Source organism: Aedes aegypti, chromosome 3, assembly GCF_002204515.2.
Source record: "Aedes aegypti strain LVP_AGWG chromosome 3, AaegL5.0 Primary Assembly, whole genome shotgun sequence".
Classification (NCBI taxonomy): Eukaryota; Metazoa; Arthropoda; class Insecta; order Diptera; family Culicidae; genus Aedes; species Aedes aegypti.
This window is the reverse complement of record NC_035109.1, coordinates 96,961,883-96,975,004: the sequence shown is the minus strand read 5'-3', so window position 1 is coordinate 96,975,004 and position 13,122 is coordinate 96,961,883. Positions and strand designations below refer to the sequence as shown.

The 13,122-nt window shown below is 39.3% G+C and overlaps 1 protein-coding gene across 4 annotated transcripts in view; it reads left to right on the top strand.

The window, feature by feature from the left end:
* The window catches only part of LOC5574220 (long-chain-fatty-acid--CoA ligase 4), a 90,577-nt gene extending 78,157 nt beyond the window's left edge, over nt 1-12,420 (top strand). For all 4 annotated transcript variants that reach the window (XM_021849347.1, XM_021849348.1, XM_021849346.1 and 1 more), the window contains 6 exons: nt 265-599; nt 671-810; nt 879-1,051; nt 1,113-1,376; nt 1,446-1,721; nt 10,561-12,420. In XM_021849347.1, coding sequence (XP_021705039.1) covers nt 265-599; nt 671-810; nt 879-1,051; nt 1,113-1,376; nt 1,446-1,721; nt 10,561-10,715 — 1,343 coding nt within the window. In that variant the 3' untranslated portion in view covers nt 10,716-12,420. The remainder of the gene's footprint in view (nt 1-264; nt 600-670; nt 811-878; nt 1,052-1,112; nt 1,377-1,445; nt 1,722-10,560) is intronic.
* Nucleotides 12,421-13,122: the final 702 nt, after the last annotated feature.

Genomic DNA, 13,122 nt, shown 5'->3' with positions numbered 1-13,122 from the left:
TCAAAAATAACCGGTGAGCAAAAGTTACTGTTGTGCGATTCTAAACTTTTCAAAGGATGTTGCAGTATTCAGAACGAATGTTGCAATACTCAGTGAACCGATATCGTACATTTGGCGGGTAGTGTAACGCTGGTATATTTTGAAAAAAGGTTCATTCTAAGGAACTCCGGGGAATGGTTCTCTGGGGAATGTTAAACAATCATTCCTATCATTAACTTGCCTGGAAAGGATATTGAATTCAACACAATTTATCTTTCATTCCAGCTGGATGTTCCCCAACACCCGACGACACGGCCATCATCATGTACACGTCCGGCTCTACCGGTACCCCGAAGGGTGTCCTGCTGTCGCACTCCAACTGCATTGGAACCATGAAGAACTTCTGCGACATCTTCAAGATCTACCCGGACGATGTGCTGATCGGATTCCTGCCCTTGGCGCACGTGTTCGAACTGTTGGCCGAAAGTGTGTGCCTGCTGACCGGTGTCCCAATCGGATACTCCACCGCTCTGACGCTGATCGACTCCAGCTCGAAGGTTATGAAGGGTTGCAAGGGTGATGCCTCTGTGCTGCGGCCGACCTGTATGACGTCCGTTCCGGTAGGTCAAATCTTCGCAATCTCTGTGAGTTGGACGACGAAACTAACTTTCCAAATTGATCTTTTCCGCAGCTCATCCTGGATCGTATCTCGAAAGGAATCAACGCTAAGGTGAACGCCGAAACTCCAATGAAGAAGGCCTTCTTCAAGTTTGCCTACCAGTACAAGTCGAAATGGGTTGCCCGAGGTTATCAGACGCCATTCCTGGACAAGTAATAGCTTGCCTAAATCTTCCTTGCATTCATATTAGCTAATCAATACCTTCTTCTCTCCTCTACAGAATTCTGTTCAAGAAGATTGCCAAGCTGATGGGCGGACGCATCCGCGGCGTTATGTCCGGAGGTGCCCCCCTGGCTGCCGATACCCACGAACAAATTCAGCTGTGCTTGTGCGTCGAAATGATCCAGGGCTACGGACTGACGGAAACGACTGCCGGAGCTGCCGTGACAGACAGTGAGTCATAATTCCTTCCCTAGTTACTTTCGCCTAACCCCGATTCTTCGACGCATTTCAGAATTCTCCATGGAGTACAACGTGGTGGGAGCGCCTTCGTCGTGCAACTACATCCGGCTGATCAACTGGGAGGAAGGCAACTATCGCGTCACGAACAAACCGTACCCGCAGGGAGAGATCGTCGTCGGTGGAGCGACCGTTTCCAAGGGCTACTACAAACTGCCCGGCAAAACCGAGGAGGAATTCTTCGAGGAAGACGGCCAACGGTGGTTCCGCACCGGAGATATCGGCGAGGTGCACCACGATGGCGTGCTCAAGATTATTGGTAAGGAAGAAGATTCTCACGTTATACTGACTCAGATTGATCATTTCTGTTTTGTTTTTCAAATCGTAGATCGTAAGAAGGATCTGGTCAAGCTGCAGGCCGGCGAGTACGTATCCCTGGGCAAGGTGGAATCGGAACTGAAGACCTGCCCGGTGGTGGAGAACATCTGCGTGTACGGTGACTCGACGAAGCAGCACACGGTGGCGCTGATTGTGCCGAACCCGCAGCACCTGGACGAGATTGCCGAGCGGCAAGGACTCAAGGGTATGGAGTTCGAGGAGCTGTGTACGTCCCCAGTCATGGAGAAGGCCGTTGTGCAGGAGCTGGCCGAACATGGCAAGAAATGTGAGTATCTAATCGGTGCTTGGCTAACTATATTCATGTTATAGTTCCGTACTTTCGACCAATGTGAACTAAATTTTGACTTCAGACAGTTATTTGGAAACCCTTAATACAGTTTTGCAAGTTTGGAAAAGTACTCTCAGCAACTTAATTTTGATTTAAGATGCGTCGAAGTTGGTTAGCCTTATTCGGTTATGGAAGTGCTATAATGCTATAGCTGGGACTCAAACCATGGCAATTGCTAATGCTTCAGACTAGGGACGTTCCGATATTGCAAAGTATCGATATTTGATTCGATACGATTATCGAATCAAAGTATCGATACCACCGATATATTGAATCAAAATATCGATATATCGGAATATCATATGATATATTTGCATGAAGAAAAATTGCTAAATCGCTTACACAGCCAATTCAGATTACCGACCCCAGTAAAATTTTACTGGGTTTTGGAACTACGGTTTTTCGGTAATTTTTACGATTACCGAAAAAAACCCAGTAAACCAAAATATGTTTTGATTGATGGAAATTACTGACTTAGTCAGTAAAATTATTGAGCGTTTTTACTGGCTTTCCAGTTTCCCATGCTTCATGCTTTGCTTTTCCGGATACTGTTTTTTTTCAGAAATCAATACAAATTAAAACCCAATCGGCATGAGCATGAACATCGACATGCATTTTTCGTACGAATAAACATCTACGATATGCTCATATCTTAGTGGAAGTAATCGAAAAATGTGTGACAAAATCATTATTTGGTTGGTTTGCATACAAGAGGCAAACTCAATGATGCAGACGAATTTACCTCTTGTATGGAAACCAACCGAATTTACCAACGTAAGCAGTTAAATCGTCCTGAGCCGTATTGGTTGCTTAAAATGGTTGAGTTTCTCACTAAAATTCGACTACTTACCACGAGAAATCGCAAAATAGGTGCAGGAAAAGTTTGGTTGCCATAGCCGTGTCTCCCGGCGCTGGACGATTTTACAGCAGGAGATTCTCATTTGACACTTTCCCGCATGCACATCAGCTTGTTTTGATTTGATTTTAACGACAAGTCAGTAAAAAACATCAACTACTGAATAGTCGGTAATTGTTTCTATTGACTTTTCAGCCTGTTCGGTAATGTTGCAAAATTGGGTCTGACAGCTACCGTAGTTCAGTAAAAAGTAAAAATTATTACTGAACCTCAGAAGTTTTCAATCAAAAAGCTGAAAGTTTGGTATTTTTTATGATTTACAATTCGTACCCAGTATAAAAAATTACCGAACAAGCAAATCGTGATTGAGTGTGTAGTGATCTACCGTTTAACTTCGTAGGATCCGAAAAAAATCTTTGAGCACTCAAGATTATTGGTATTTTGACCGATATGGCCATAAACATCTTCTGTTAAGATACATTATAGTACAATTCGAATAGTAACTACTTTTTTAAGGCGAAGTAGGCCGTCATTGAAATTTGTACGCGTCGTTGATGATTGTTGCTAATGCATCTCACGATTTTGAATCAAAGAAAATCAGTTGGTTTTGCACTGACACAGCTGGAAAAGTATCAGCATACCTTGTGTATGTTAGCGCGTACAGGGATACTTTTTTTTTTTTTTTTTTGTATGGTATTCAGTTGGAGCTGCATGACAGCTCAACTTGTCAAGGCTGAACCCTCGGTCTGGCTTTTGCCAAGTTTCCCCTCTACCAGGACCAATACTCAGACGGACTAGGCAATGGCGCCCACATGAACACTGTTTTTTTATTAGTATTGTGACGTGGTAGTTTTTGAAAAGTGCCCATATTCCCTTGCTTCTGAGAAAAGGAAGCATTGTGAAAATCAACAGCTCCATCAGAATTTGTTTGAAATAGTTGTGTAGTAGTGTCATTACTAATACTGTCTAGTCGAAATGGTTTTGAATAATTTGTCATTCAAGTGCTATTCTGATTACTCCTGTCCAGGGATTGAATCCTGAGAAAATTGAGAGAATCTCTCACGTATCGCTCTCTGTAACTATCATAACATGCTGCACATTATGAGAGACTGTTTATCGTATACTGCTACAAGTTTGATCAGATTGGGGGGATAGTAGGGCATGATAAAACCCCTCTAAACATGCTCCAAGCCTGGGGGACACTGTTGTTATTGGAAGTTCGTGGATTGTTTATCGTGCCAGTAAAAAAAAAACACCTATCCCCAACGGTAAACAAGCGAGAAAAATGGATTCTATCATCGCTCTCTCGTTGGGGCTCTCGCTCGCTGCTTCCATTTATCAGACTTGTTACACCTTGCGATACAATGACGATCGTGGACCGCAACAGATGGGATGTTTTTCTTTGCTTGCTTTGATCGTGCTTCATTCTCAAATGAGAGCGAATTCTGCAACGCCTGCTCCTGTCTTTTACGTAAGATTAGAGTCTTAAATGTCAATTGTCGTCAAGTTTTAACAACATTAGGCTGTTTGGTAGTAGTTCTAGTTAATTTTATTTTTTGTTGTTAAAAGTATTTATTGGTCATTACGTTCATATATCCTTAAAGAAAAAAGTCGCTTTCCTTGTCTGTTCAACAATTTTTCGAAACTAGCAAGTGTACCCTAATGATCGATCTCAGCGTCTTACTTTCCATAGTCATTTTATAGTGAATATTGAAGAGTAAAGTTACCTTAGGCTTCTATTACAGTCTCCTACATGCTTCACTTTTCGGTGGCAAACGCAATGCTTCACAACGCCTACTTTCTACTTGTAAATTTTGCGAAAATGAAGCTGGAATTAGATTATTTATACCGCTGTTACAAAAGAGGTATTTCTTATTATGGCAATGTAAAAACCATATTAAAATAAGATTGTCACCACTTATTTCTACTCAGTGAATCTACTAGTCATTTTCCTAAGAGTTCCTATGTATTCCCTACGTCGTATATGATAACGATGTATCTAACTAGCTAATAGTAAGGTAAGAGTGGCTACGGATCATTCTGATTAGCAAAAGGCAAACTGAACGTCACCAATAGTACTAATGTCCACTTCGAATAGATTAATTATTTGAAATGGGCATCAATTCTATCAATGACGCAGAATGTCCGTTGGATCACATCCGAGATATTATTGCGTCTATGCCATATGAATTATGACGCGGCTTTAAGCAAAAAGTGCCAAAATGTGATACCACCACTACAGGTTACGCCTTTGGTTTCCATCATATGGGCTAATGGATTATGCCCTCCCATCGCGGCAAGGTCGCATAACCAAGGGGAGGGAGCGCGTACAGGGATACTTTTTCAAGTCAATATAAATTATCAAGACTGAGTTTTATCACTTTGAAATGCAAGCTGAAAAGTCATTATTGTTGCCAAAACGAATGACGGGCTACTTAGCCTTAAATACAAAAAATGAATTATGAACAGTGCTGGGAATGGTAATAGTAGTAGGCTTGAATTTTCGCGAAAACCACGTGGCTCTCCCAGTACAGTAGTTCAAAAACGTGAATCTCATCAAGTAGCCTATGTTGGGTGCACGATTTTTCTAAATCATGAGTGTCATTGAAGGCTCTAAATGCGGGAAATTCAGCGGGAAATAGAATATTTTTCTACAGTAGTTTTGAGTTGCCCGTAGCAACGGGTGTTTTGCTATTTTCAAGGCATTTTGCCTACAGCAGCGATGGGCGTGAGTTTCACTGGCTTCGCTGACTGTGATTGGCTTTGCTTGGCTACTGTAGAGTGAATTTCAGATTTTTTCCCAACCCTGATTATGAATTTAGAAAACCCTACCATTGTTTTCCTTATTACGTGTACGATATATCGGAAGAAAATATCGATATCACCGATATATTGAATAGGAAATATCGATACCAGAATATCGAATATCGAAAGCAAAATATCGATACTCCGATATATCGGAAGTATCGGAACGTCCCTACTTCAGACATTAACTTTTACACAACACCAAACGTTTACCTACCTAAGCAAGGGAACAACTTACGACTGTTCGTCACAATTGAAAAGAACTCACTTTTTCTCAACATGCATCCTGTCGTGGGTTTAAGATTTCAACTTTTATGTCCATACGGAACCCTTTCGAACTTCCAAAGACTGATCCAAAGCCTGTTAAAAGTGATTCTTGGGACTGCAATGTACCTTGAATATATGAACCTTCTGGATCCCATAACGATCCTAGTTCTTGATCTCTTTAAGAAATTTGTTTGAATAGTGTGTGGGACCGCTTCGAGGTCAATGCTGCTTTGCATCTCTGATTCCAATGATCTTCTTGGACCTCTTTTACCTCAGCTGGACTGCTCTTACTCGAACGACTTGTAGAGCTGGAAACTAAGTTTTCGTTTATGCTAGCAAAACATACCATAATTTCGGGTGAAATTGATCATTTTTCACGTTTTTTTTTGTCTGATTTTTATAATGTTGAAAATGCCAACAACTGAATGTAGAAAAACAAGTACAATGAGGAGCCTTTTTGGCTCATGCACCAAAATTTTCTAACAAATGTAATTTTAACGCTAGAAACCATCACTAAAATAAAAAAACGACATTTCGGGGAGACCATTATCACTTGTCAATGCGAATCATGTTAATTTCTAAAACAACTAAACTTGAGCTCTCTAAATTCGAATATGCTTGTCAAATTCTAACACAACACAATATTAATGGAAATATTGAATAGTTAAATTTTGAACTACGCGAAACGCCGGAATTTCCTGTATCTAACAGATGTTTAATTATTTGTACCGAATGAGCGGATTGGTACGAGTTTTGATGATGTCATCTGGTTTCAAATTTAACATTACATGGCATGTGTAAGGCGAGTCTAGTACACGACACTGAAGACGGCCTTACAGTTGAGGTCGAAATACGCGTATCTGTCAAAGGATACAAACTCTAGTGGAATTAAATGGTATAGTACTAAATTCGTTTTTTTTCATCTACTTATAGGTATTCTACTAACAGCTCGAAGATTTATTATAATTATTTTACTTATAATTTTTGCTCCTCTGCACCTATAGTGGTGCTTCAGTACCCATAATGGAGGCCCCATAAGAAATCAATGGTTTGCGCCACTAAAGGAACCATTCTTAAAACATACCTCCACTAAAGAAACAGTATTCCTTTTATTGGTGCAAGGCTTTTTGCAGGGAAATTTCAAATGAAACGTGATTTCTATACATTTACATTATAGAGGGATTAGAAATCTATCGACTGATACGTTAAAATAATATATTTCATGATTTTATCATCATGTTTTAGCAGTTTTCCCTTAGGTGCACCACTAATGGTACATTTGCCGTATACTTTTTGAGCACGAAGAGTTCGAGAACTTCGGGCAGATGTCTAGTAAAGTCCTGGGCAGGATTTCCACAGAACTCTTGGTATGATTTTCTCGAAGAGCAGGATTTTCAGAAAGTGTTGAGCATCCGAAAAATAATTCTCTGGGCAGAGTTTCACATAATGTTAGGACGATTTCTGACAGCATTCTCAGCAGAGTTTTCATTGAATTTGAACATTGTCTTACAAACGGCTACAAACAAAGATTAAAAATTGAATCGTGGGAGAGTTTCTGTCGGAATCCTAGACAAAATTACTGCAGAATCCAGCGCACAATTCTTACAGAGTCTTGGACCCGATTCTTACAAAACCCACAGCAAGATTTACACAAATTCTAGATATGCGATTTTCTGACGAAATAATAAATAATAATACAATCTTGGAGATCGTTATTACTGGGCAGGTTTTTTTTTATGAAATTCTGACGTAATTATGTAATTTCTTCTTACAAAATCTTGCACAGGATAAAATAAACTCGGGGCTATCCCGTTTGGCATAAAGTCATTAATAGAAGTTTGGTAGAAAAACATATATTAGAAAAATAAATAGTGCTACTTAAAAGTAAAGCTTGCAATCAAAAGAAGGGACAATCGTTGATGGAAATATTAGCTGTTATAATGCCAACGTAGGAAAGAAGGCAAAATTGTCAATGAAAATGCAAGTAGATACAATGCGAACCACTAGTTTAACATCCTAATTAGAAAGAACAGCCTATGATCAAAAGAAGGAAAAATCACTTATGAGAATGTTAGCAATGATAATGCCAAAAACATAATAGCATTGTCAGATGAAAATTGAAAATTGAAAAATGGTCTGCACAAATCACCATGTTGCGGTAACATGCACGAAAAAAACTTTTCCTCGACTCAGTTTTCAATGATTATGCCAAACGTCCATTATGCCAAATGACTATTATGCCAAACGACCGTTATGCCAAATTATGTTATGCCAAACGGCTTTATGCCAAATAACGTTCCCCTAATAAACTCTGGACTAATTTTTCGCAGAATTGCACAGCATTATTATTCGATTGGTTTTCGTTCGGTTTTATCGAAATGTTCGAATTGCTAATACACGAAGCAGTTGGTCCGCCATGCAATATTGTTTCTGAGATAATAGTCCGCGGTAAGTCGGAGACAATATTCTCCGAAAATCCACAGCAGTAATCGCTTATTAAAAAAACGCAAAGAACCTTCAACAAAAACATTGGTGACCTGATCTATTTTTTCAAAAAAAAAAAAACTTCGACCATTCGTTGATAAATTGGTAATTTTCGAGGAATTTAAAATATGTGCCAAAGGCCCACCGAGGATTGAAAAAAGCGGGACACAATTTGATGAATTATATTTTACTTATCGAAATCCGATATGATTTTCAATATAGATATTATGACATAGGATTATTTTATATAATGTGTAGTAAAAGATATATTCGATTCGTATATAAAATGTAAGAGGATATTTTGCTTAGGTTTCTGGCAGAAACTTCTTCTTCTTTCTGGCGTTACGTCCCCACTGGGACAGAGCCTGCTTCTCAGCTTAGTGTTCTTATGAGCACTTCCACAGTTATTCACTGAGAGCTTACTGTGCCAATGACCATTTTTGCATGTGTATATCGTGTGGCAGGTACGAAGATACTGTATGCCCTGGGAAGTCGAGAAAATTTCCAACCCGAAAAGATCCTCGACCGATGGGATTCGAACCCACGACCCTCAGCTTGGTCATGCTGAATAGCTGCGCGTTTACCGCTACGGTTATCTGGGCCCCTGGCAGAAACCCAGTATGAATAAACAAAAGTAGAAATTGGAGAAATTGCTAAACAAGTTTTTGCATGAACTGCTGAAAAAAAATATGGGATAATCATTGGTGAAAAATTGGATAAATATTTGTAGAAATTTGCAAAACAATGGCTGAAACTGTATTTTGGAGCTTCTGTAGAGGAATAGCTGAAGAAATTTAGCGTGGATTTTTCGAAATAATTGTCTTGTAAGAAATTCCACATGGCACCCTTGAAAAATACCGCGAAATTATTCCTAATGGAGACCTTGGAGAAATTCCCGAACAAAAATTCTTAGAAATTCCTGCATGTATTCCGGTAACAATTCCTGCGTGAATTCGTTGGAAAATTCATGAAATAATTCATGAAGGAATTGCTGGAAGAATTTCAGTCGATTCCTTGAAGATCCGTCCCATAACAATGATTGAGAAAAATCATGTAACAACTTTCGAAGAAACATCTCCAAGGCATTCAGAAGGAATTTGTAGGTTTTCATGCATTCCTTCCTTAAGGAATTTTCGGACGGATCTCTATCATCTTCAGATACGCTTCATTATACCAACTTTGAAAACTGGGCCGGGTTCTAACAGCTAGTCTTCCTTTCAAAAGTCAGTCTCCTGATATGTAATTTCTTAATAGCCCAGATAAAACTCATCTTTTTAAAAAGTTTTTGAAATTTTGGTCTTTCAAATCAGGACAAATTGTTCTCCGTTTATCTATCCATAATTATCGGATAAGGAATTTGCTTGGAATCTGTCTAAGACCTCAGTGATCCTCCAAATTTTTTAGTGTTCTCCAATATCCAAATATTTGACCTCGTGCTTGTAAAAAAGGTATGTATTTTTCAATCCCATTGAAAGAAAACATGTTCTTTCACATTTAAGGCTACCTCCTCAAAACCCAATCATTCGTCTAGCTAGGCATTCAACTGCCTGGAGTTTAGTCAAGTAAGTTTATCTAGAGTATTGGTTGCAGAGGCGACTCGTAACCTGAGACGAGACTCGCGAAGACGGTCTTCTTTTTCTGTGATTGCTGAGTTTTTTTCTTATTCCACCAATTATGCGCATGCGCATACCAATTATGCGCATGCGCATACCAATTATGCGCATGCTGTTCAAATCCTCACATGAACCTCTCAGCAAAAAATGATTAAGTTTGCATCACTTCGAATCATAAATAGCCATTTGAGTGAAATTTCATGCCAGCAAACGTAGCAGACATTAGAAATAATTAATCTTCTGCTTAGATTTATCAGCAACTTTGGAAAAAACTGCTCCGCCGACTGAGGTTTTTAATAACAGTTTACTTTGAACACAATACTTTTCACTTTTTCAGCCATAAAAACGGTGGGCTGCATTTGACGTTTCGTGAGAGGGGAATCTGGGCTGCATATGACGTTGATATTTTTCCTCTTCGCGAGTCTCTCTCAGCTCGTAACCTCTCTTTTTACCTCTACAGCGATGAAAAATAATAAATTAATATTTTGACAAATTTACAATCTTATGTAAGAGATAAATTATTGAACTTGCTGGTGGTGATCATTGAGTTAAATTTTCAGCACAAACGGTTGTCTGGTTGTCCAGATGTGTGCCCTTGAAAATTCGGGGTTTGGCTTCGATGCATCTTTATTTTGAACTAGCATAACAAACGAACAGACGTAATATTGACTAACGTACTCTTCGAGGACTTAATGGAAAGATGGCGCTGTTAGTGCCGATAATAATTTTACCTTTTTACTCGTTTTCTTAGGTAAACTACACCGCTTCGAGATCCCAACCGTGGTAACACTCTGCAAGGACATCTGGACCCCGGACATGGGCCTGGTAACGGCGGCATTCAAGCTCAAGCGCAAGGACATCCAGGAACGGTACAAGAACGAAATCAGCCGGATGTACGCGTCGTAGATTTCCTCCCGGAGCCCTCGAGAGAGAATCCTAGCTGTAGCACCTGTTACCCCCAGATTTGAGATTTCTAAGGAAATGCCTGATGCCTCGAATCCCGAGGGTAGCAACCCTGCAGCAAAATCCAAAACCATCATTCATCATCCCCCCCCTCCCCCACAATACATCCCAGTATGTAAAACAATGTACTAGACCATTAAAGTAACCAATTGTCCGGTTCGATTCCGGTGTAAAATCGATGTTATGTACAGAACAGCTGATTCGCATAGGAAAGCTAGTGTTTTTGGCAATGTTTGTCAAATTTGTTGCCCGTATTACCTATTTGTTAGGTCAAAATTACCTATATTCGAATATTTTTTCCTACGCTTTCCCATTGAGTTTTCTTTCCTTGTTTTGTTTTCTCGTTCATGTTTCGTCCCCAAAAGTACGAGCAAGAATAAAAACACTAATGTGAATAACACTTTCCGAAAGGAGCACTTTTCTTTTCTGCTTTTTGTACTATCCACCGTACTGTTTCAGATGAACAAAAAAAATGTCTTCTATCCCTGTACTTTATAAGCTAAAATGTGAAATGAATGTGTGTGAGTGCGATTCACGTCTGTAAGGAACTACTCTGTGGTCCCAAGATGAAGCAGCAAACAGTTTAGATAAGACAAAGGCTAGATATTGTTATATTTGGTGGTGATAAGCACCTTCTTAAAAAGTGGTAGGGATCTAGGAGTTAGGAACCAATAAATTGAAGCCCGGATGAGCGAATGGAAGGGTTCAGGATTGAATCCCCTTCGGAACCGCTTCCGAGTGAATGCGAGTGGAAGATTGTGGCAGAGCAGTCCTCAAAAAGAAAGCTATTCCATTCAATTTACCTACTTTGTATATATATTAGAACGAGTGCGACTCTATTAAAAGACTTGTGAGAGGAGGAAGTGAAAAAGGGAAGAACTTATCGTAAAGTGAACGAACCAACAAGGTAAACAAGGCGCAAGGAGTCTGATTAGTTTAGTGGTAGTTAATTCTGCTTGGAAGGTGGGTCGCAAATTGTAGAATTTGAGCTGTAAAACTCTTTCAAAGTTACTCTTTTGTAAATAGACTTATACTTGATTCCTTCTCCTAAAAGGAAAATTTCAATTCAATTATCGAAACAAAAATGTGGCACACGCTATCCCACCATCGGCAGTATAACGAATGGCGCTATAATTTTAGCGAAGCGGCGGCTAGTGAAACGCTTCTTGTTTTCTTACGTTGATAGCCAGAGGGCCGCAAGGACCGTCGAGTCGAGAGGCGCCTCGGCTAAATCATCCAAATGTAGTCACGTGAAAAAATGCAATGCAATTTTATTGATTTATCCAAATGCAAAATTCCTATCAGCCGAAGCAATCTTTTGTACCATTGATTATTAGAAAACTATACGTATTTATTACAATTTTGTTTATTTTTCATTATTTACATTTGTATCTGGTTTCGCCGGTTTCGCGCCCACAAAACTATACCAATTGGACAAAGTGGGTCAAAGGACGAAACAATAAAACAACACAACCATTGAAAACAATAATAAGAGGAATTAGTTGTTAAAAGGTATCCTGGAAAAGTAAAAAACTAAGAAAACAAAGCAAACAGTGAAGGAAACTAGTAAGTAATTTAATTAATTCAAACAGAACAAAAACCGAAATCTATAATGGTGAAGAATAAAGAGAAGCAGAACTGTGAAAAATGGCGTTGGTTCAATCGTAAGAAACAGTTGAGAAAACATGTCATTATGGTTTCTTGGGGTTCCTCTATAGCATGTGCAATTTCTTTTGCTTCAAAGTTCAAATTCCAGAGCTGGTAAACTTGGTCATTATTTTTAAAGCTCTAAAATGTCTCTATTTTAATGGACGAGCTTACAGTGGAGTGGACGAGCTTTTTAAATCAAAGGAGTTTTTAAAGTAACTTTTTTCCGCTTCCTACTTGCTCTACTTTTTTTTTCTATAAATCATTCGAGGACTTCTGAGTATGGTAATAGTAGTAGGCTTGAAATTCACGTGGCTTTCCCAGTACAGTAAATCAAAAAAGTGAATCTCATCAAGTAGCCTATGTTGGGTGCACGAATTTTCTAAATCGTTAGTGTCATTGAAGGCTCTAAATGCGGGAAATAGAACATTGTTCTACAGTAACTTTGGGTTGTCCTTAGCAACGCAAGTTTTACAATTTTCAAGGCTCTTTGCCTACAGCAGCGATGGTCGTGAGTTTCACTGGCTTCGCTGACTGCGATTAGCTTTGTTTGGCTACTGTGGAATGAATTTCAGATTTTTTCCCAACTCTGCTAGAGATTACTTCACCAATTCTTCCTTCTTTTTCAAAAGATATTTAGAAGAATTTGCTCCAGCGCTACTACAGTCGACTCTCCACATCTCGATGTTCTATATCTCGATAT